Source organism: Apus apus, chromosome 1 (genome assembly GCF_020740795.1).
Source record: "Apus apus isolate bApuApu2 chromosome 1, bApuApu2.pri.cur, whole genome shotgun sequence".
In the NCBI taxonomy this organism is placed as follows: Eukaryota; Metazoa; Chordata; class Aves; order Apodiformes; family Apodidae; genus Apus; species Apus apus.
The window spans coordinates 21,582,078-21,605,913 of NC_067282.1; the positions used below are offsets into that span (position 1 = coordinate 21,582,078).

The following is a 23,836-nucleotide window of genomic DNA, read 5'->3' on the forward strand; positions in this document are numbered from 1 at the left end:
CTGAACTCCTCCAGTAATGCTTTGTAATAATTTGGTTTTGTTGATTCTTTTCTTTCCCTTAGATTTTATTTTAATTATTGTCGTTTAACCTTACTTTTGCATTTAAAAATAATTGTGCTGTTCTTTACCTTTCACAGTTCATTTGGAACTTGTAACCATATTGGGAGTTGCAACCTAGTTTGAGAAACACTTGCTGAGGGATTAAGTATTTAAATGCTTTAGCCACCTACCTCTCCGACAAAAAAAGTTCACTGTGTTTAACTATCCCTTCATGTGTACGACTGAACAGGGTTTTTTTACTACTTAGTAATATATTAAGGGAGGCAAAAATGCAGTTGCTGTCATAATCATCCAAGAGAAATTGGTCCCATTCCAAGAAGTTGGGTTGGTTTGTCCAGATTGTCATGCCTTTGTGTTTTAGGTAGGTATGTTAGTTGAGTTCAGAAATAATCAGTGGTTGATGAGTTCCTGCTTGTTTCAAGATGCACTGTTCTGTCTCCGTTGCTTTATTTGCTGCTCTGTGTAGCTAAGTTGGTACACTTATTCAAATGGCTCAATGTATTTGTTCTATTCTTTCTATTGAATCTCCCCTCTTGGCATACACTTTTTTTCTATGTTTTCTGGCCTCCTGTAAAGTCAGATTGGATTTCTGAATTTGATGTAATTTTGCTTATTGAAAACAAGTGTAATTTAGAATTATTTTTCTGCAAATATACTGACATATAGTTCTAAATGTTAATATTGTATATTCCATCTTCTCATGTTTGTCAGAACAGTGAATTCCTGACCTGGTAATTGACTGATGAGGTTTATAGTGGATAACAAAAGTAAAATTTTCATTTAGTGTCACCCACTTTTTAGTTTGATTTTTCAATACCAGTAGACCAAGAGTTACTTGTATTCATATTGTCTTGATGTTGCTTTATGGCATAGAATTGACCATTGTTTGCCCACCTGCCCCCCCAGTATGGTCCTTCATAAAGCCTAAAATACAATTTTATGCTGGTGTCTGGATTCTGAATCCCATTCTAACTGAAATAGCCTCGCTCTACATTGGGTCAGTTCCTCTTTTGTTTTGATTCTTCTTTCCAAAATACTTATAGATCACCTTTTGTTATGAAAGATTAAAAGAACCCTTTATGAATAGGAACATGTGTGGACACTGGGTTGCAGTACAGTAGCCTGAGGCCGACTGGGCCCGTGCACTTGCTAGGACATGGAGAGTGGTGGGGAAGCTGCCAGAGAAACTGTTACTCTTCATTGTTTCCTTTAGCCGGGCTAAGGATATGACATCCTTCATTCAAACCCTGCCCTAAAATCCAACATTATTTGCATGTCTGGCTTCTCAGACATTACAGCTTTGCAAGTCATATTAATATTCCTGATTTGCTAAGATGGTAAGTTGCCCAGTAGTTGTGATTCTCCAAATAAACCACCAGTATTTAGAGTTAGCATGATGGGGTTTGCATTTGAACTACAGGAAGACACTGTGCTATCCATCAAACAGTTTACCAGATTTCTGATTGGCGTGACAAAATTCAGTTTTCCATACTGTTATTAAAGTTGGTTAAGTTGATCTTCATGGAGTTTCTTAGTAGTTAATTGTCAATGTTGGCATCCATGATGGCTTGTTGGTTGGTTGTCGTTTTTTGTTGGGTTTTGGGTTTTTAGGCAAATGAGGTACTAGTGTTTCTATTCAGGTTTTAATTATTTCCAAAGCCTTCTGTCTGAAAGTTTTTGGGGAAGTAGAAGAGGGAATCTGTTAAGGTTTTGTTTTTGTAGCCATTTTATGGTAGTTTTGTCCTGTTTTACAAATTGTTGATGAGTAGGAAATCTTTTCCATTAGATTCTGGTCTTGTTTACTTGAGGAGCAATTTTTAAAATGTGTCCTGAGGTACATCTTACTAAGATTTTAAAGGTGCCAGGTGAAGTAGATGTCTGAATAAAGGTAAGTTAAGCTTTGATTACTTGTAAAGTAGTCTATATCTAGATGATGACAGTTGCACTTTCACATAAAAAAAAAACCCAAACAACAAAGAAACCAACACAGCAAAAGAAAAACAGACCAACCTCTGCAATTTGATCCAATTGTTGATATAATTGCTGCGAAAGATCCTAGTCTAAATATGCATACATTCTGAGGTATTTCATTTGGTGGTATTTACCATGTAGGTAGGCACACATAGGTTTGAAAGCATAGAGAAATTTGTAGAACTTCAGTATTTACCTGTTTGAAAGTCTTCAACAGATTTTTTACAGTGTTTAAATTGAATGTTCATATCCTGCTTTATAAACTGTGTCATTTGTAGAGGTCATTGCCAACATAATTGAAATGTCACCCCTATTGAGGTGCAAGTACCTCCTGTGTGTTCACTTCCTCAAGCATGTTTTGTTTTCTCATTTTTAAGTCAATTTCCAATGCATTTATAATGGTAATTCATGTCTGTTTTAACTTGACAGTAGCTGAATTTACTCTTTTGAATATTAACTTGAGCAGGAATTTTTTTCTCATTGGGTTCTACTGCAACTTGGCTACTCAGTTCTACCTGATTTTTAAAAGCAGGTCTTCATGAGGTGCATGTTGGCAAATTTGAATTTAAGAAGCAGCATACAAAAGTAAATACTACATTTTTTTTGTTTGATAGAAACCTCAAGGGAAGTGTTCATTATTATGAGGTGATTGAAGGTATCTATTTGAGAAATATGGGGTTTTTTTTAACAATTCTTCATTTTTACAGAATTCCCCAGTTTATTCTCATGTTTCAGTGGCTGACTTGTGATGGATGGCTTTGCTTACAAACATTTACTAGTCCCTGAAGTTTTTTTAAGTACTATTTATTTTAATCAAGTAGTCAGGATTGAAAGGAAACAGTCTCAGATAAATTTTACTTGCAAATTGTTTCCTATTCCACCAATCCAGAAATCATATCACAGTGTAATACCTATTGTAGTGTAGCTTTAGATGAGGGTTGTTAGGAGTGGCCTGGTTTCTCTCCTTTTTTTTCATAGCCCAGGAAGTACCGACTGGGGATGCTGGATGAGAGGATAGTTCCGGTGGGATCAAAAGCAAGAAAATCAAAGAACCCTATTGGCTGTCTGGCTGACAGGTGTAAAACAGGAGCACCCATCAATATGGTTTGGTGGAACAGAGTCACAGAAAACAATTTACAGGTAAAATTATTTTTTCCTAGTAACTTTTTCAGTATTTGGATGCTTTATTTTAAATTTTGGAAAATGTTAGAAGTAGTTACTCCAAACGTGGGTTGAGATCAGCTCAAGTATTTATTTCACGAAGTGGGCATAGTGGGCCCTCCAGGGGGGTGGCTCACATGTTTTATTCTGTTTACCCACTGGTGTGCTATGTACATTGCTTGATTGTGTTATAATCTGCAGAGGAGGAGCAAAGTAATCATTAATTGCATCCTAAAAGCGAACAAACACAACCTTTTAATTTTCATGTGAGCAAGGTTTCTGCTGGTAAAATTAGTGATCTTTGTTAAAATTATTGACAATGCAAATAAATTCCCTCCATACAGAATTTGAAGTTGTAACCACCATGATCAGGAAGTGTAAACTCTTAATTTTTGAGTTGGGGTAGTGTATATTTCTCAACTTGTTTGTTAAACTTTGTTACTTTATTCTTGAATTTTTTTCAACTGCTTAACTGGGGAGAGGTACAGCTGGATTTGAGCATCACTGTATGAAAGTAGCAGGTTAACCTTGGAATAATAATTACAATCTGTCAGGGATCTACTTCATGACCCTTAAGATGGAGCTTAGATGGAAATTGTTGTACTGCTCCTAGCTACAACACTGCTTCTATTATTGTTTTGCTCTTGTGTGTCACTTTTGATTCCTCGATGATCATTACTTACTTTATGTTCTTTGGGTTATGTTCTTTTTGGTATCTTCTAAATGAGGGAAATGGGTAAATTTATAATAGACTTGTAACTACAATTTGTGGCATCTTCAGTTTCTTTAGGTTAACTTCAGTTCTGCCATGTAAGGACCAACACGAAGCTCATACCAGAGCCTTTTCATACCAATACTAGTGTTGCATTACCTGATGTTTGGACATCTCTGCACTGCTGAAACTGGGAGTCATGGGCAGTGTGATGCAGGCAAACTGATGCTGTATTGTGTAGGGGTGTTTGGCCTTAAGTCTGTCTTGGCCCTTTTGCTGCAGGGGAAGCAGCAAAGCCACTGGGGCAGTAAAGATGAAACCTAAAGGAATTACTGGCAGAAGGACCAGGAAAGGTTTCAGAGGCATGGCTGGAGCCTGTGAAGCACTACTTTTTTTTCTCAAGGGAGAGAAGATCAACAGATTGATTTTTATCATGTGGATGTAATTACAGCATAAACTAACTCGTAGACAGTTGCTCTGAGAAGAGGGAAAATTTGGTCTTTGAATTTCAGGGTGATATTCAAGGGCAGGAAAGCCTCCTTTGTACTTGTCTTCCATTGTTTTCTTTGCTGTTCAGTGTCACAGCAAGGCTTGTCATTGATCTACTCCATGTATAGTAGAGCAGAAAGACTTAGTGCTTCTGGAAGCTGGAGAGCCAGTAGTGTAAGACTTGGAGCTTTAGACCAGGAGCAATTGTCTTTTCCGTACCAATGCCCTGCAGAGTTTTGTTGAAGGTGTGGTGATGAGAAGCTCAATGCCAGCAGCAGTAGCTTGGAATTGGCTGCAGAGTACTTGGCTTTTGAAGGGTGCAAATCCAAGCTCTTTTGTGCCAGAAGCCCAGCTACGTGATTGACTTAAACTCTGTACAGCACAAGATTTTGTTATATGATGCAATTACATAGCTTCCTATGGAGATGTGGGACTTCAGAAAAGCATGTATATACATATCTGGTGGTATTAAGAGTAAAAGAATGTTCCAGCCATGGGAAGTAGGAGAAGGAAGATTGCAGAGAACAGTGGAGTCTGGCAGGAGTGAATAGGAAAAAGTGTAAAAATACGTTGCAGAGGGGATTATGAGGATATCATAGAATGTTAGGGGTTGGAAGGGACCTCTAGAGATTGAGTCCAACCTCCCTGCCAAAGCAGGATCACCTAGGGCAGGCCACACTGGAACGCATCCAGACAGGTTTGAATATCTCCAGAGAAGGAGACTCCATAACCTCTCTGGGCAGCCTGTTCCAGTGCTCTGTCACCCTTACAGTGAAGAAGTTTCTCCTCATGGAGATGGAACTTCCTATGTTTTAGCTTATGGCCATTGTTCTTTGTTCTATTACTGGACACCACAAAAAAGAAACTGGCACCTTTCTCTTGATACCCAAACCTTCAGATATTTATAGACATTAATAAGATCCCCTCTCAGCCTTCTCTTCTTAAGACTATACAACCCCAGGTCTCTCAGCCTTTCTTCATATGAGAGATGTTCAAGGCCCTTAATCATCCTTGTAGCTCTGCATTGGACTCTTTCCAGTAGATCCCTGTCTCTCTTGAGCTGGGGAGCCCAAAACTACATACAGTATTCCAGGTGTGGTCTCACCAGGACAGAGTAGAGGGGGAGGAGAGCCTCCCTAGACTTGCTGGACACACTTTTCTAATGTACCCCAGGATACCATTGGCCCTCTTGGCCACAAGGGCACATTGCTGTCCCATGAATAACTTAACTGTTTACTGGGACTCCAGAGTCTTACTCCTTGGAGCTGCTTTGCAGCAGGATGACCCCAAATCTCTTCTGGTTCCTGGTGTTATTCCTCCCTAGATGCAGGACTCCACACTTGTCCATATTAAACTTTATTAGGTTTCTCCCCACCCAGCTCTCCAACCTATCGTGGTCATGCTGGATGGCTGCACAGCCTTCTGATGTGTCAGCCACTCCTCCCAGTTTTGTATTATCAGGCAACTTGCTGAGGATACACTCTTATCCCCTCATCCAGATCATTGATGAAGGTATTGAACAAAACTGGACCCAGTACTGAACCTTGGGGAACACCTCTGACCACAGGGCTCCAACTTGACTCTATGCTGCCTATCATGACTTTCTGAACTCTGTTGTTAACCAGTTTTCAGTCCACCTCACAGACTAATGATCTATCCCATATTTCTTGAGTTTTCCTACAGGGATTTTTGGGAGTAAACTCTAACCCAGTCCTCACTGGCCAGAGGAGAGTTTTCCTCCCTCCAGTTTTGCTCCCTTACTTACAGTGACTGGGATTCTTGAGGGCTGACCTTAGGAGTAAAGATGGAGGCAAAGAAGGCATTCAGCAATTCTGCCATCTCTGCATCCTCTGTTGCTGTATCTCCCACCTCATTTAGCAGTGGACCCACTTTTCCTCTACTCTTCCTTTTCTTGCTGGTGTATTTGAAGAAGCTCTTCTTGTTTTCTTTCACCCCCATAGGCAGACTAAGTTCCAAGAGAGCCTTGGCCTTTCTTGTTGAGTCTCTGCATACTCTGGCAGCATTTCTATAATCCTCCCAATTAGCCAGACCCTTTTTCTATATATTGTAAATTTCCCTATATATGAAGTTCTACATAGATGAGAAAACACTTTTTTTCTTCATGCTTTCATTCTGATAATTGTAAATCTTTATAGTGTGAACATTTTCTATGTTAGACCTAAATCAAAGCTCAGAAACTGCTAAAAATTGGCATTTTTAATTATAAAAGTACAAAAAATAGTTGGACAAGTTTGATACATGAAACTACTTAAAACCTGGTATTTTCATGCTGTAATTTCAGACTGAACTTGTTTTTCTACTTAAATATGTATGTAATGCACAGATAGCATTGCTTTTCAGTGTTTTGAAATAATAGGCTGTTTAGAGATTTTTGCAGGTGCAAATTTAAGTTACACAAACAAAATTTTCGCTGATCATGAGTGCTAAGTAATAGAAAGGTTAAATTATGATGGAGGCACATCAGTTTGAGGATTTTTTTTTTTCATCTATGTTTGAAGGTGAAAAAGCAGATTTGCATCTCAAAATTGCTGAGGGCGTGCAGCACTGGGCAGGGTTTGAAGCTCATAACTACTTGCATCTTCACTCTTCCAAATGTATGGTTTAAGATATGGGAACACTCTTATTTCATCATGCAATATTTAAACATTTTTGTCAAAAAGTGGCTGTTTTAAAAAGCAGGGTAGTTTGCAACATGCATTGCAAAGTGTTGTTTTTGTTTCTCAGCTGTGGCTGTGTATTTATAATTCAGATGTATTTACTTTGAACGCTGTTACACTTAAAAGATTAGGAGTGGAGGCCACAGGGTGAATTGTATTCTGGGTTGTGCATTGAAAAAGCAAAAAATACTGAATTAAAGTTTGTTCTTCATTGTCCCACCCTACATTAATAAATACCCTGAGCCAGTGCACCACTGCATGGTACATATTATAATAGCAAATGGCAATTCTGCTTAAAATAGTAGGAATATATTTTTTAATCTTACACAGATCAGTTTTGAAGCACCATGAATAACTGATCTTTTTGGTTGCTTCTTGAACAAAAAAAATTCAGATAAATGTATTTTTCAAATACTTTCTACCAAGAACATGAACTTCTAACATGTTAGTTTTTACAGTACTTTGAAGTAATTTGTTCAAGAAATGTGGAAATATTCTGAGTCTTTTAAAGTTTACATTCCAGTGAGACCTGTTTGCTAAGATGCAGCAAAACTTTGCTAGTAGTTTTATTTGTCTGAGCCTGTATTCTGTTTTAAAAGTCTTTAGCCAGCAAATTTTACCCAGTTTTACTGAAATTACCTCTAATGCTTCTGAAAGAGCAGTAGAGCAATAGGGCTAATAATTTTGATGAAATTAAATTTATTAGAGCTTATTGTATAGGTGATGTGATGACATGTCACAGTAATTGTGGTAAGGAAGCATGTTGCACAAATGCAATGGTGGGAGGGAAAGAGACTTGCTTTGAAGACCTTGCTGACCTCCAGTGTCTCTTGGGCTGCTCTGACATTCCAGAATGTGTTCTTCCCTCATGCTGTAGCTGACAAGGAGTCCTTCTAAAAGCAGAGGGGTTGCAGCTCTCTAAAGCGACCCTCCTTGTATTTCACCTCTGTCCATTTGAAAACAGCAACAAAGAAACCCTAACAAACAGCAACAAAAAAATAAGCACACATAAGCAACAGTTTTTCATGTTCACAGATTTTTAAGAGATGATGGAAACTATGCCAATAATACACTGGTAGAGGACTGCCCTGCTTGTAGCATGGGTGTAGTTTAGCAGTGGTTTTCTGTAACCATTACAGGATTATGCAATTTGGGGATGTCAGAACAGATCAGCATGAATTTGGAGGTGAAGGAGATCATAAAAAGAGAACAAAAAGGCTTGTATCCAATTTTTAGCATGGTAAGTACATTAGCACATTCTTGAAAAATTGAAATTGGTCTATTTCTTACTTTAGGTAGAATGTAGGACCAGAACCAATCCAACAAAATAGTGTTGCAGCCAGTGAAACAGAGGTGACAGCGCTGCTGCTGCTGTACAGCTCTGTGTTGTGTTGTGAGATGCTGCACTGGAGATGAGAAAGAGAAGGGTGATTTCCAGTGGTCCTGTGGGATCCCTGCATGACCTTTCAAAGGCTCCATAACTTGTGTATCTCTGTGTTACAGAATACTTCTCTATGTTGCTTTAAGGATTTGTTTCTTCCCCTCCACACTGTTTTAATGGTGTTCCCTCTTATACCTTTAAAAGCATAAAAGCCACCAAACAGACAAATTCTGTGGGGAATAGTGACACAAATCAGTTATTTTATAGGCATTCCCCCTGCCTTGTTGTTCCACCCTTACTAATTTCATCATGACTAAATTCAGCCTTCATTTGGACTATATTTTTATGTGCTTTATTTAGTTGTGCTTTGATATATGAAAGTATAGACATTGTGTATGTGGAGCTGAATTGACTTAGTTTTCTAGCCTGTCTTTGGAAGTTTCTTTGCAAAGCTGACTGAAAAGGCTTCTCTCTCTTCAAGAGAGCACAGGCATAAAGAATCTGAAAATAGGGTTTTTTGTTGAAATTTCTTCATGGAATCATTCTGGTGAGGTTGCATGATGCAGGTATTAATTCAGAAAATTCCTAGGAAAGTTGCTTCCCATCTTTAGTTTGACAATGTTATGAATATACTGGAAGAAGGAGGGTGTGATTTAAACTGGCCAGGTTGAGATGAAAAAGGAATTGTGGTAATTTCAGTAAATGCATGAGGTGGAAGTTACTTTAGGTGGGTTGTAGAAACATCTGACATATGTTATATAGCTGTATTTGTTGAAAACATTAATGTTTTGAAATAATCTTGGCCTTTATATAGGACAGTTGCATTTGAAACTGAAAAACAGCCTTTTAGTTTGTTGCATAGTGTGGACAGCACTAGTGGGCTTTGTGTTTCTTGAGTTTTAACAAGTGCATTTGCTACTTTTGTTTTTAACATCACAGTATTGCATAATTCATTACATGTCCTCTAAGTATTTCTTGCATCTCCTTTCTTTTAATCCTTCCCACAGCTTATTAAAAGTTTTCAATACTTGTTTTCTTTCTAATTTTTACTAATCCTGATTTACTCAGACTTAAAATTTGAAGCCTGGTCTAGCATGAACAAGCTATTTTACTCTGAGATGAGTAATTAATGACTAAGTGAAATTTGTTTTCAAGCTGTGCTAGTGGGAAATTTAAACAGAATAAAGAAAATGGTTTTTGCTAATTAGCTATACAATATTTTCACTCATATGCAAATTTAAATTTATTTTACTCAACCTCATTTTGCAATTTTTGAAAAAATTCTAACAAAAACTGTAAAAACAGCCTGTAGGATTTTAGAGCATAGTCCCCTCTTAAACAGGTTTTCAAGCTTACTGTTGATTCAGATGTAAAACCAACACTTTGTATTATGAGTTGCCAGTGTGAAAGCAGGATATTTTTCCAGACCAAGAACATGTTTTTTGAATCATTGGCCATTAAGGATATGGCTTCATCATTTTGGTGTATTTGCATACACTCACTGGTGCAGAATAAGTTCTCTACAAATACTGAAAAATAACGAGAAGATTAAATATTAAAGAACTAATAGTGATATTCCATTCTCTCACTTAGTCTAGTCTAGTTTGATTAGTTTATTCAGGCTGGTGGATGTGGAGCTTAGGTATTTTTCTGTATTTAGAAAACAGCTTGAATGTGGAAGTGGCTTTTAAAATTGGAACCAAAATTTAAATCACTTTTTTACCAGTGGGGAAAGTCTTGGGTTTCAGCTTTGTGTTTTGTAACATCACAGAGAAGTAAAACAGGCTTTATAGGAAAGGGTCTAGCTGTACAAATCAAAGCTCTTATATAAAAGGCTTTCATCAAAGTTATATAGAAACAATTTGACCTTATCAGGCTTTGATTCTGATCCACAGTTGTGGAAAACTGACTTTCCATCAGGATTTGACCCCCTCTGCTGTTCATAATTCTACAGCATAAACCCAAACTGCAGATTATTGCGTTTCTCTTTCGCTTGGATAAACTAAAACACCTACCGTTTTAAGTGGAACTGTCAAGCAGCTTCATTTTAAAATCATAATGGATATATAAATAACTTCTAGAGACCAAAACTGGTCTGTGAACACTTGCACAGTGCATTTGGACATAAAAAGCAGACCTGTTGTTCTTTAGGCATTGATTGAATAAGTCGGTGAAAGTTGTAAAGAGTTTAGCTGGAATTAAATGGATGGAATTTTGGGAAATCTGTCAGTTGCTCTAAGAAAGGCTGAAGTTCTAGAAGGTGTCTTTCTCTCCACTTGCATGCTTCAGTTTTTTTGTCCTATCTTGCCGTTGTCACCTAGTTGACAGAGTATATAGGTGTGGTAGATCTGTCATTGTGTCATGGGTAGCTTTAGCAGTGGAAAAAAGTTGAAATTATGTACTTCAGGCAAGATGCTGCAAATTCCATCCTTTGTTCTCCCAGTTACTTTGTTTGATGATGGCTTTTCAGCTGTGTCACTATTTGTACAAATTCTACTCAACTTTTTACAACCTCTGTAATTTTCTCCAGTTTCAGTGCAGATTTGGCTGAATTGTTGCATGCCAGATTTTATCTAGAGGAGCACCATTGTCTAAGATATTCCTGCACCTAACATTCTGATAAGTCTGGAATATTACCTTTTGAGTTTAAATGTATCAGTTACTTGTTTGCAGTCTGTATAATATGACTTACCTTTTTGTTGTTGTTGTTGCATTAGTGTATAACTTAGTAAATTTTCCTTAACTAAATGTGATTGAAGAGTTTTAAGATTCTTTTGAATTTTTTACCCATGTAAATATAAGTCTTTTACTTCACCAATCTACACATCTGATTATAGCTGTTCTGTGAATATCCAGGCACATAAACATATAGAAAGTGTAACATCATCAGGTGTTTAGCCATTCAAATTTAATGTGTGATTAAAGTTGGAATATTCTTATTATTTGCTTTTAAACCTCAGAATCCTCTTTAATTTTACAGCTATTAGAATCCTCTTTCTTTTCCAGCATTTTGAAATACATTAATACTGTGATACTTGGCTGAAGTATTCAAATAAATGTAGTAAAAACAAATTAACAAAAAAAAAATACTTTTCTTCACTGTCTAAATTAGTGCTCACTCTGCTATTTATTTCTGTGTTATTAAATTAAACCTTATTATTAAAGGTGCTATGTAAATGGAATAGATAATAAAAACAGAAGTTAATTTCACAAAAAAGGAACATATAGGAGTATTTGAAATATAGACAAGGACTTACTGGGTAGGAATAATTTTTACTGCATGAATTTGAACTGCTACTTAGCTTGAGATGAAATCTCTTAAGTCTGTGGGGACAGTCTGTTCAGCAGTGGCAAGCCTTTCTCAGTGGCAAGTTTGTTCTCCAACTATATAATATAATGTTTATGGAAAGCCTTTGGCAAAGTGTCTGTATGAACTCATACATCAGCTGTTCATATGGAAGGCTTGCTCATACTACTTCAGATGTAAGCTAGAAAAACATTTATATTTGTTCATGCAGACCAGCTTCCAATGTGTACTATTCTTGTCAGCAAGCTGTATGTAACTTAAAAATACCCCTTGCACTTGGTAGGCTTGTGTATAAAGTATTTTCTGCCGAATAGGCATTGTCCATCTCTTCACATTTAAAATAAAAATTTAGTTTACTTTTTTTTTTTAAAACAGACACCAAATCCTTCTGCAAGTGAGTTTATTCCGAAAGGAGGATCAACCTCCAGGCTGAGTAATGTATCCCAGTCAAGTATGTCTGCCTTCTCTCAAGCCTTGTTCTCTCACCCCTCTATGGGAGGTCCTGCTACTGCTGGGCTAGCACCAGGTAAGTTGGGAGTAATGATTTTCAATACAGTTGCTTCTTTTAGCTTACAATTATCTCAAGCATAACTCTGTATAGATAGTGATCAGATGTATTAGGTATTAATGTAGCCACTCCCTACTTTAGCTCTTAATTTTAAGACAGTGTTCAGGCATATAAAAGTCCAGGAATTTGGGATTAATCTTCCAGTAGTATGGATGGAAATCACACTGCAGGCTGTGAAAATTCTTTAACCACAGCAGCAATGAAATTGACTCAGCCTAACTTCCTTGCTCTTTTTGAGCAAAAGGGGTGCTGAATTAGCAGTTTACAGTACTCTGTGGTTCTTGCCAGAGCAGTATCTGAAGGTGATTTAAGCTACCCCTAGTCTGGAAGTGCACTGCAGTCCACAAGGAATGTGTGCTCTGATTGAGACATGGATCTGCTCTTTTGATTTGTTTCTGAGGTATGTAATCTAGAATTAATTATTGTCAACATTAGTGAGTATATATGAGGACTTAAAAATCTTTATATAAAACTAAAAGTAGAAGATAAGGTTATTCTAAATTTATTTGACTTGCAAAGTAGTGTTGTTATTGTACGTGTAATCTGTAATCTCCCTTTTCAGACTAACTTATTACTATTTTCCAAGTTTAAAACTTACCAAAGTGTGTTTCTTGCAGTCATACAATTCTGAGTAACAAGATTTTTTTTTTACACTTAGAAAATTCAGGCTTGTCATATATCTTTTGGACTTCTGAGTTTTAAAAGTTAGCTTTATTCTAATATTTTTATTTTTAATTAAATAGTTTTAATGTAAAACCATCAGTAGATCTGAATATTACACATCAGATTCTTTAGCAGGTTTCTGTAGGTACTTAAACCTTTGGCAATCTCTTCCAACAGACAAGAAGCATTAGGTAGCTGCCAAAAGGCAGAGGGGCAAATATTCTACATGTTTGGATTTTTTCGAATGGTACTGGCAATTACCATATATTAAACTGAACCTAAGTCTTTCCTGATGCCAGGGGATAAATCTCAGGGTCAATGTGAAAGGAGCCAGCACTTAGCTCACATTACAACTATTGGAACAGGCTGGGAAAGTGATGCTTCTGCTGACCAAATGAACATGTTGCAGTACTGTCTGATTCATACTGTATTGTGCTGTACAGTCTTATTGGAAAACTGTTGTGTTTATATGCCTCTCAGCGTTGTCACCTGGATTGAAAAGTGTATAAAGGATTAAATAGAATACAGTAAAATGATCTGCTTTTGGGAAGTGTCCAGTGGGATCTCAGAGGGATCCTTCACAGTCCAATTTCTTTACTATCTGTAAGTAATACTTGAAAGGATAAGTAACACTGTTGATGAAAGAAGTTCATGCGACAATTTGAGCTCCTAGAAGTATACATACCAATGCTGAAAACTGTCTACGTTCAAATACTGTTGTTTATGGATGAGAGGGATGGGAAGGTATTCACAGGAGCTAACTTCAGGCAAAAAAAAAGGATATAGTTCAGAGTAGGGATCTGGGTTGGGTTCTTTTAATTTCTCTAGAAGCTTCTTTTTCTACACCGAATGCAGAATTCTTTGAACCTGAATGTCTTGTGTAAATAATACTAATATACATTTATTTTTATATAAATGGCTTAGCTGACAACAGAATTTGTTATGGTTGTATTCTGTTTCCTGAAGGTGAGTTAGGAGGTGCTCTTTCTAAAAGGTTCTTAAATAAGAAAGCAGTATTTATGTGGGGAAAACTTCACCATTTAGGTTATACTGGATAAGAGAATAAAAAAATATTTAAATATGTTACAAAATTGTCATTAAAAATATTGTTGGGATCTGTCAGCTTTCAATAAGTGAAAACAAATTCAAATTAAACCCATATAAAGAGTTTATAAGAAGTTTCCTTTACATAAAGATGTCTCCTTCTCATTAAGTGGTGTATATTCTGCAGTAGAATAACTTTCAGTAAACATTTAAGATTTAAGCATTTGCATGAGATTAAGATCACTTATAGTAGCTTACAGGGAAGTGGAAAAAAACCATAAGAAATAAGGAAAAGTTATAGGAATGATTTGTTAAAAGTTCTATAGTGTAAGTTACTAATAACCAAGTTGGTAAATTATAACAATCCTGTTGTTTCCATGATAAGAATGGAAAAGATTTCTTCCCATCTCCAATTTTTGAGATTTTCCCAAAGGTGGATATAAACCAAAACCATTTTTGACATCTAGTATTTCTTAGGTAACTGTTCACAAAATTGATTCTCCCTGGAGAATTATTTGTTTCACCTGTCTTATCAACAGTACTGCAGAAATGCTGGAAAAAGGAACTGAAACCTATACTTTTAGTAGATAACTTGTTGTATCCAGTTGACATATCCATTAGGGTGTAGCATGGAAGAAGGTTACTCTTACTTTTATGTATATTGACTTAGATAAGTGCTTTCTAGCATAATCTCAACACTGAGTCAGTCTTCATCTCAGTAGCATTGAATAGACATAGTGAGATAAAATGTGACTTACACAAATAGCTGAAGAAAATGGTCCTATTGAAGAGCTTTGAACAGATCTCCTTCAGCTTTTCCAAACCTTCCCTTAAGATCCTTTAGATAATATGCTGTTTTTGTTCCTTCAGTTCCCTTGCTAGCAAACACATCCTGTTTATCATCCATATGGGAAATGCAGCAATCTGCTGACAGTCTTCAAATTGTACTTTTGCTAATAAGCTTATCTATGTAGCAGTTTCAGAGTAATAGAGCCATTAAAATATACCAAAAAGCATATGAAAAAAATCAATGAATGTCATCAAAATGGTAAGACCTCATTACTGTGTTACACTTGAGAGAAGAGAGCAGATGTTTACCCCCAGCAGAGAGAATCTTTGGCTTGGGTTTGCTTAGGCTAGGTTATAGTTAGAGTCATGTCTTTGTCATCAATGGCAATGACAGCAAATTGCTGTTGCTTCTGTGTTTAGCCCAAGGTGGGCTCTGAACTGGTGCAGAGTGTAAGAGATCCCCTTTCTGTTGCCAGTGTGAACCTGCAGGCTTAGAGGTCAGGTGATGGGTTTGTGTCCAGTCGACACATCTCCATTCATGATGGGCTATGTGATGGTAGATCTCAGCCTGTCACCCCAGTTGGAAATGGAGCACCTTCAGCCCAGGTGGTTTGTGGGGCCTAAGGCACCAAGAGTTTCCTCTGACCTCCCTAAGCAAGTATGGTGCAGCTGTTCTGCAGAGGAAGTTCCACAGTCATGCCAGAATGACACAAAAGAGTAAGAAGGCAAAAAACCCTGTAAAATTAGTTTTATCCCAAATAAAATTGAGGAGAAAGCATTTATGACTCTGGTGTTTAGGGAATTAAGCAGATTTAACTGGAAATAGGCAGCTATAATGCCAAAGACTTTATAGAGAGCTTATAATAAAAAAAAAAATACGGTGAATTTAAGGATACTACTTGAAAGATATTACTGAAATAGTCTGGTTTTATTATTTACTTTTAGTCATTCCTTAAAATGTGTACCTAATAGTCTAGAGTGTCTGTAAAGTGCAAAAACTTCAGAGTGATAAAATGGTAAATGCTTCACTTTTGATCTTTGAATGAAACCTCAGATGCACAGATAAATGGTTCTAGATGAATCGATTTGTAGGTAAAGGTAAGAAGGTATGTATAGAACATTTATTGAATTCCTCTGTTTTTTCAAAAGTGTTTAGGTTGTAGGCCAGCTTAATGAGACACATGAACTTACTGAAATCGTGTTTTGTTAGGTTGTAAACTTCCATTGAGTCAAACTGTAGACCCTGAGTCCTTAATGGGAGCTAATGCTTGAAGCCCTCTCTCTGATTTTGTTTGTCTGTATAAATTCTTTGATTCAAAATGCAATCGGTCTTCTTAATTCAAAAATCTTCCATGCTACAAAGCTTTTAGGAAGCGTTAATCTCCTAAAATATCTTTGAGGACCATCTCAAATGAATTTGAAAATCTACCACTTCCCTTTCCTCAGTCACAATGAAATTTCAAAAATAAAAAAAAATGCTAGAAGTTAAAATATAACAATAAAAAGAGATATGTAGGTATGATCTTTTTCTCTACCTAAAATTAAAGTGTTATAGCCTGTACAGTCACTGAATTTTGTGAAAAGGCCTTTGAATCCTGCAACCCTTTCTATGTTGGTATGATACTATAACACCTTTTTTTAGATGTAAATACTTGTGAAGTGAAAGAAGCCCTTTCTCCTTGCAGTTTGCCTTGCAAGATAGCATTTAACTTCATTAAGTGTGTAAAGATTCACAGAGACAAGGAATTGAGAGCCACCTTTATGAGCAAATAAGTATCAGGAAGGACAATTCAAAACTGCTTTTTGGTGTCTGTCTTAGTACTTTTGGTATTGAAATCTTAGTATAGGGGAATGCTAGACTGACCATAGGGAAAGGTTAAAAATGTGATATTTTTTTTTTTGGTGAGAGACACTGGTATGATTTTTATACATATATATAAAGAAATTAAAACCATATTTTGATTAGGTCCTTAAGTGAGCAAGTGTTTATGTCAATTGTGCTACTGAAAACAGTTTGTCTAATTGTTCCATATTCACCACATTGTTACGATCGTGTGTTCATTACAGACTTTTTCCTTCAGTTTGAGTCAGTAGGAATATATGTTCACCTTTCTATACAGCCATTTTCTTTTACTTTCCTCTGTTTTGTTGTGGTTAAATATTAATATTAGTAAGGTTTTAACTGATTGAAATACTAATGACACTGAGATCTGCTTGAGTTTGTGCACTCGGTGACTTGCTTCTGTAAGCACTTAGCTATGCATGAATTTCACTGTATTAAGTGTTGGGTTTTTTTTCTTTTTTATGTGATAATGGACTTTTAATAGTTAATATTTATTTAGACTCTGAAGAGTTAATGCAGGTCTCAGAAGAGTCTATCACCTGAGTGTTTGCTGCCTCAGGCCCTGCTGCAGGTACTCCCTGCAGCACTAGCAACAAATTTCTCATAACTTGCAATATGTTGTTCTAGTAGCATAAAACCAGTGGTACTTGAGCTTCTCTCTGTTTTGAACATACTATGTGTACTGGCAGATGAGAAGCCTGTGTGTTCTGCCCTCCAGATGATTTTCACTGAACTCTGTGTCCTTCTAAAATCAGACCTAACTAAGGCTAGAAGGGTATTTAAAAGGATTTGTGTGTGTTTGTTCTCTTTCAATCTCGCATTAATACCCAAGCAAAGACATTATGGATTTATATTTGTAACTATTCTTTGGCAGGAATATATATATATATATATATTTAAAAGTAAATCTTACAGTGGAAACCTTTGAAAGTATATCTGTAAGAACTACTAGTCATGGATTATTTTATTTTCTGAGAACTTTTCAGTAGAAGGTCGCAATGTAATTTTAGCAAGGTTGCATGTCCTTGCTTTCATTTTTAAGATAAGATTTACAGTATCCTGTGTCTTATATGCACAGTTTTTGTTTTAACATAGAGAAGTCTTCAGCTAATTTTTCACTGGTATTTGAAAGATGTTTTTGTTTGTTTTCTGGTTTCTATAGTTGAACATTTTTTTGAGAAATAACTGGCTTCAATGAACTATTTTTTTAAAATCTGGTAGAGTTTACATGTTTGCAAAGATTTCAGTTAATACTATGTTTTATTGGAATAAAAAGAAAAAGACATGTCAGTAACTGTCCCTAGATGAAGAGAATCCCTTGAACATCATCGACACTTCTAGAGCTGCTTCAGTTTTATGGCCATTTTCATTAGCCATCCTTCAAATTTTCATAGCAATATGTTGTTTCTTTTGAAATTGCTCTTTCCCACAGTGGATCAAGAATGCATTCATGTCTTAGTCTTCTGTTAAAAATGCAGCAACCTATACAGAAACTATTAAAATATTTAAGTGTTACTTGATCACTCAAATCTTAATGGAAACTTCTTTTGCAGCATAAACCAGTGCTGTCACAATGAATAAAATTTTATACAGTTGATTTGTAAATGCGTTTTTAGGAGATTAAGTATGTTACCAATAAGAAGTACTTTAAAAATTAGACATTCACATTTTATTAAGCTAATAATCAACAAGCAGTTATTCCACAATATTGGTTATCTATAAAGCGTGTGTACACACACGTGTATTAATATAAAGGTCTGGCCCAGAGAAGCGTAGACTTAGTATTTGTCTATTTATCATATTCTTACATTTTAATATTTTACAAAATTAATACATGACCCAACTAAAGAGGAAGGTGTAAGATTTTCTTATGGTTTACATTAAAAAAAATCTTGTTTGTTTTGTTGGAATTATTAAATTTTCAAGAACAAAAGATATAATTGAGCTCAATTAATATGCCTGTTTTTTGATATGTCAAAAAGTACATAATTGGATCTAAATGAAGCTTAAAAATATTATGCTAATATAATTAGTATAACAGAGCTTAAAAATAGTTTTTCCCCAACTGCTGATTAAACTAGTAATAATAATATTGTTTAGTTGCTTTTGTAGTTTGTTTAAAAAAAGAAAAAAGTAAATGTAGGAGGGATGAAACTGCTGTAGCGACAAGACACAAGTGTAAAAATACTCCTGCATGTTACCAGTGATGCTTATTGAGAACTCTGTGTGCAATACCTCTTGTTTGAAGTAACTGAACTAGCTTTTGGTGACTAAAATGTGTGTATGCAAAAAAAAAAAAAAATTGCTCTTGTTTTTATTACTCAGACACTTGCTTAAATTGTTTCCACTTAAAAATGGTCTGGTAATGAGCACTTATAAGCTAACTGAATTCTTAATTAGAGAGGAATTGTCAGCTATCCATAGAGCATTAAATATAACAGTTGTGTATCTTACATACCTTTAAAAAAAAAAAAAAGAATTTAGCATAACTAATACAATTCTAACTAGAATTAAATTAGACTAGAATTAAGTTAAAGAGAAAGTACATCCCAGTCTGAACTGAGCAAGTTTCATGGATGTTATCCTGTGTATTACTCTGCCTAGATATCTAGGATTTTCTAATAGTAATACTAGGAGTTTTCTGAAGGGTAATCTTATCCTCACCCGGAAGGTTTCTTTGACATCTAAATTTTTATAACTAATTTTATCTGAGAATTCTGCCTACAATGACTCTTGAAGTAACTCAACTAGTTTCTAGTAACTAAAAAACATGTGTGGAGGAAAAAATGTTGCCCTAGTTTTTCCCCAGTGGTGCACTTTATTTAGAAGCTGAGCATCTCAAGTTTCAGTTGAGTTTCCTGTCTGATGTTGAACACCAGTCAATAAAATAATTTTAAATAAATTTGAAGATCTCAGCATGGATCCCTGACAGACTTAATATTCTGAGAAGTTACCTAACTTTGCATATCAAATAGATCTACTTGAGGACATTTTTTTAGTATAGGAATTATGGGAAAAGACATAAATTCCGTGGAACTATTAGAAGTAGCATCTTGTGTATTGCTTGTGTGCTGTAGTTACTGGAGATCTAACTCTAATATTGATAGCTGTGGAGGTAGTTCTAGAAAAAGGTAGACATGTGGTCGGGTGAAGTGAGTTACAGCTTGGCAAAAGCCATTGACTACTAATGTTACTTATGTAAACATTCACTTATAGTCATTAATAATTTAATTTTTTGCAGTTGAATCAACTCATTTCTAGACACAGCATTTATTTGATTCATCTCCCTTTTCTGCTATTTCTACATCTTTCATTCCAGTTCTTCATGTATAGATCATGAAGTTCCCAAGCTTTTTTCTCTGAATTTAGCAAAAACTTTTGGGAAAGTATCTGTTCAGTCTTGCTCTTAATGTTTTACCTCTTAACTCTTCATATAGATGTAGCAATCCTTAAAATGTGTCACCTTCTCAGAATATTATTGGTAGTAAAGGCTGCTGGTTTTTGGTTTTTTGGTTTTATTTTCAAATTGCTAATTTTTTGATGATAGATTTGATCAAGAATATCATCTTGTTTTTCTTCAAGGAATGTCACTATCAGCAGGATCTTCTCCTCTTCATTCCCCCAAAATAACTCCACATACATCTCCTGCTCCTCGAAGAAGAAGTCATACTCCTAACCCAGCAAACTATATGGTGCCTACTAGTGCCTCTGCTTCTGTTGCTAATGCTGTCTCTCAGCCTCCATCTACTGGCCAGGTGATTCAGAAGGAAACAGTGGGTGGAACAACATACTTCTACACTGATACAACTCCAGCACCTCTCACAGGAATGGTAGGTTTGCTTTTGATACAGAAGAGTGGGGCGTTTCCAGATGCTGAATTGGTTACTACTACAGAGATTATTTGTAATACTTTGAAACTTTTATATTAAGATTTTGCCTTTTAATTGTTGCAAGTGTTCTCCAATATCACTTATTTTAAAAAATCTGGTCCTTAAAATTGTATTTTTCATTTAGTTCTGTGTAGGATTTTGGTTTTTTTCATACAGCAATAGAAAGAAAGCATTTTGTGTATCTCAGTGGATGCATACATAATGAGCAAACATAAAAAATGCAGAGTTTTTTCTGATAGATTAAATAACTTATATTTATCGTGGAGGGGAAAGGGCATTTCAATATGTTAAAATAACCATGTACATACTTAGACACTTTTAAAATCATTAGTCATGAATATCACATACAGAAATTGTAATGTATCTGACAGGATATTTATAACACAGTCTGTGCATATAGATATGTCGTTCAGTAGTTCTAACTGAAAGGGTGACAAAACTCTTTAATTTTTCCTACCCTTAAGGCTTTTCAACTGCTTCTTAAAATTTTTTGTTTTCAGGTGTTTCCAAACTACCACATTTACCATCCAGCTGCACCTCATGTTGCTTACATGCAGCCAAAAGCAAATGCACCTTCCTTCTTCATGGCAGATGAGCTCAGACAGGTAAGCTGATGGAGAATTTAAAGGAAAAGAGTGTATCCTAGCAGAAAAACCCAAGAAAATTGCTAATAGTAGAAGAGAAATAGCCACTCAAAATCTTTGCAGTCAATTTTCCGTGTGGAGAACTTACAATTTTAAAAGTTTTAAAATGTTAAAAAGTCAAGTCCAGTAATGGATGGAGAAGAACAGGAGGTGGGGGTCACTTACAGCATCTCTGACTGCAATCTAATTTGCATCTGAATTTACCATTCAGCTAAGTATTCTTACTTCTCATGTACTGTTTTGGTGTGTGTGAGTTCATTTATGTTGCATTCCTTTAAGCTGTAATCCTATCCAGTTTTAAATTCTTTCACTGGAATGAAAGTATATGCAGATGTTAGTTGATGAGCCCTTCTCGCAGGGGTGGCTGTGACTCTTATTTATTTCAGCTTCGCTGTAGTAGGTGCCTCTGTCAGTGCTGGCTCTAGCTAATGTGTACCTTCTGCAGCTCCTTTCTTCAAAAATTTATATATTTTACCATTAACATTTTCAAGCTAGTGATCTTCTACCTCTCATCCTCCCCACCCCACACTTCAGTACAAGTAGCTGGTACTTCAGACAGTGTGCTGTGAATTTCTAAAAAGTGAACTGAATTATTATGTTCAACACTTGACTTAATTTGTTCTTCAGGAACTGATTAACAGACACTTAATAACTATGGCCCAGGTTGATCAGGCTGATATTCCTGGTAAGTGTTTCTTATAAATTAAACTGTGATTGTATTGTTCTGATACAATGTGTATTCACCAATATTAATAATATCTTGTAAAAAAATGCCACCTGCTCTTAATTTTTCATGAAGCCTTAGTCATCAATTTGGGCTGTGAATAACCATACAAAGTATTTCAGAACTGAGAGATGTTTCTTCTATTTTCTTCTGTAATTTTCTTCTGTTTTGAAACGCCTTAATGTTTGGGAGTGCTTAAAATTGCTGAGAGAAGAAGAATCAAGGCAATAATGCCTCATGATAAACAGTATTGGATTACTTTGTACATATTTGGTATTCTTTTAAAGGATGCATATAAATTAGGAAGTTAGGTTGTTCTGAAGTTAATTGGCTGGTATAGCAGAAGCTTGGTACTAGTTGTCAGGCAAGAGAGTAATATATTTTTAATTGTAATTTGGCTTTTGGAGAATTTACAATTAACCATGTTCAACTTGATTGAAACAGGTTGCTTTTTTGGTTGTAATGTCCTTTCTTCTTAAATGTGTGTTTAATATGATCATGATATAGTAGAAAATGCAGTTTAGTTTACTAATCCAGATGAAGTACAAATGTATCTCTTCTTGCAAGGGTAATCTCTTAATCTGATTTGTAAACCTCTGGCAACTCCCTCTCTCTGTTTTCTAAACCAGTATTTTACAACACAGAAGGTTCAGATTTGCTTTTTTGTGATGAAAACAGGGTTCTCACAGTCTGAATGGAAATTAGTACTTAGGAATCTGGGCAGGAAAAAAACAACATAGAAAGGTCATTTAGAAAGGTGAATTTTTAAGGCAAATGAGAAAATGGAACTTTGCATCTCTTCTGCTGATTTTTACTTGGTGTAACTGTTTTGCTGAAGATAGCTAATTATTTTACCTCTGTGAAATTTCTTCAAGGAACCTAGATATTTTGATTCAAACGGAAATAGAGATTTTTAACCTTCCATGCACCTAGAAGGTGGTGCAATAATTTGCATATTAATGGCAGTAATTTTAATCCTCTCTGCTGCTGTAACAACTTTCTCAAAGTCAACTGACCCCTAATACATTTCTTTGTATGAACTGATTTTAGCAGTTCCTGCGGAAGTGGACAGCTACCACAGCCTCTTTCCCTTGGAACCACTGCCACCTCCCAATCGGATACAGAAAACAAGCAACTTTGGGTACATTACATCATGCTATAAAGCTGTAAATAGCAAAGATGACCTGCCATATTGCCTTCGGAGGATACATGGTGAGAAAAATTGAGTTGTCTCAGTAGGACTAGCATTTCTAAGCATGCTAGTCATATTTTTCAAGTCTAGCTGATCTGAGTTGTGTAAGAAAAAAATATTAAATTAAAAATTTCTCCTCCAAATCACTACATTTTAAACAAGGGTTTTGTTCTTTTCTAGGTTTTCGTCTTGTTAACACAAAGTGCATGGTATTGGTTGACATGTGGAAAAAAATTCAGCACTCAAATATAGTAACTTTGCGTGAAGTGTTTACCACTAAAGCATTTGGAGAACATTGTAAGTGTTTTGGGTCTTTTTTTCCCAACTGGTGCGTTGAGCCTTTATTGTAAATATGCTTGAGCTGGTAATTGTCACATGTTTCTATTTTTAAGCTCTTGTGTTTGCATATGATTTTCACGCTGGAGGGGAGACCATGATGAGCAGACACTTCAATGACCCTAGTGCTGATGCCTACTTCACAAAACGAAAATGGGGTAAGGAAAAATACGTCATCATACAACACTACTTTAAAACATTTCCAATACTTAAGCAGTAAATAGGTGGTCAGAAATAGTTGTTCAACTTAATTTTTTAGCTAATTGGTTGTGTCATATAAGCTGATTTGGATCAGAGAAGCCTTCTTCCTTTTCTGTTAATTACATTTCTGAATGTATTTAAAAAAAAACAACAACAACAAAAGTATGTCTAGAGTTAAAAGTT

At 35.8% G+C, this 23,836-nt stretch overlaps 1 protein-coding gene across 7 annotated transcripts in view; it reads left to right on the top strand.

The window, feature by feature from the left end:
* The window catches only part of PAN3 (poly(A) specific ribonuclease subunit PAN3), an 82,294-nt gene that overhangs the window by 33,062 nt on the left and 25,396 nt on the right, over nt 1-23,836 (top strand). For 6 of the 7 annotated variants that reach the window (XM_051618514.1, XM_051618494.1, XM_051618522.1 and 3 more), the window contains 8 exons: nt 3,010-3,171; nt 12,135-12,285; nt 20,249-20,496; nt 21,057-21,161; nt 21,828-21,885; nt 22,975-23,136; nt 23,297-23,413; nt 23,509-23,610. In XM_051618514.1, coding sequence (XP_051474474.1) covers nt 3,010-3,171; nt 12,135-12,285; nt 20,249-20,496; nt 21,057-21,161; nt 21,828-21,885; nt 22,975-23,136; nt 23,297-23,413; nt 23,509-23,610 — 1,105 coding nt within the window. The remainder of the gene's footprint in view (nt 1-3,009; nt 3,172-12,134; nt 12,286-20,248; nt 20,497-21,056; nt 21,162-21,827; nt 21,886-22,974; nt 23,137-23,296; nt 23,414-23,508; nt 23,611-23,836) is intronic. The other variant, XM_051618503.1, reaches the window with a different exon arrangement.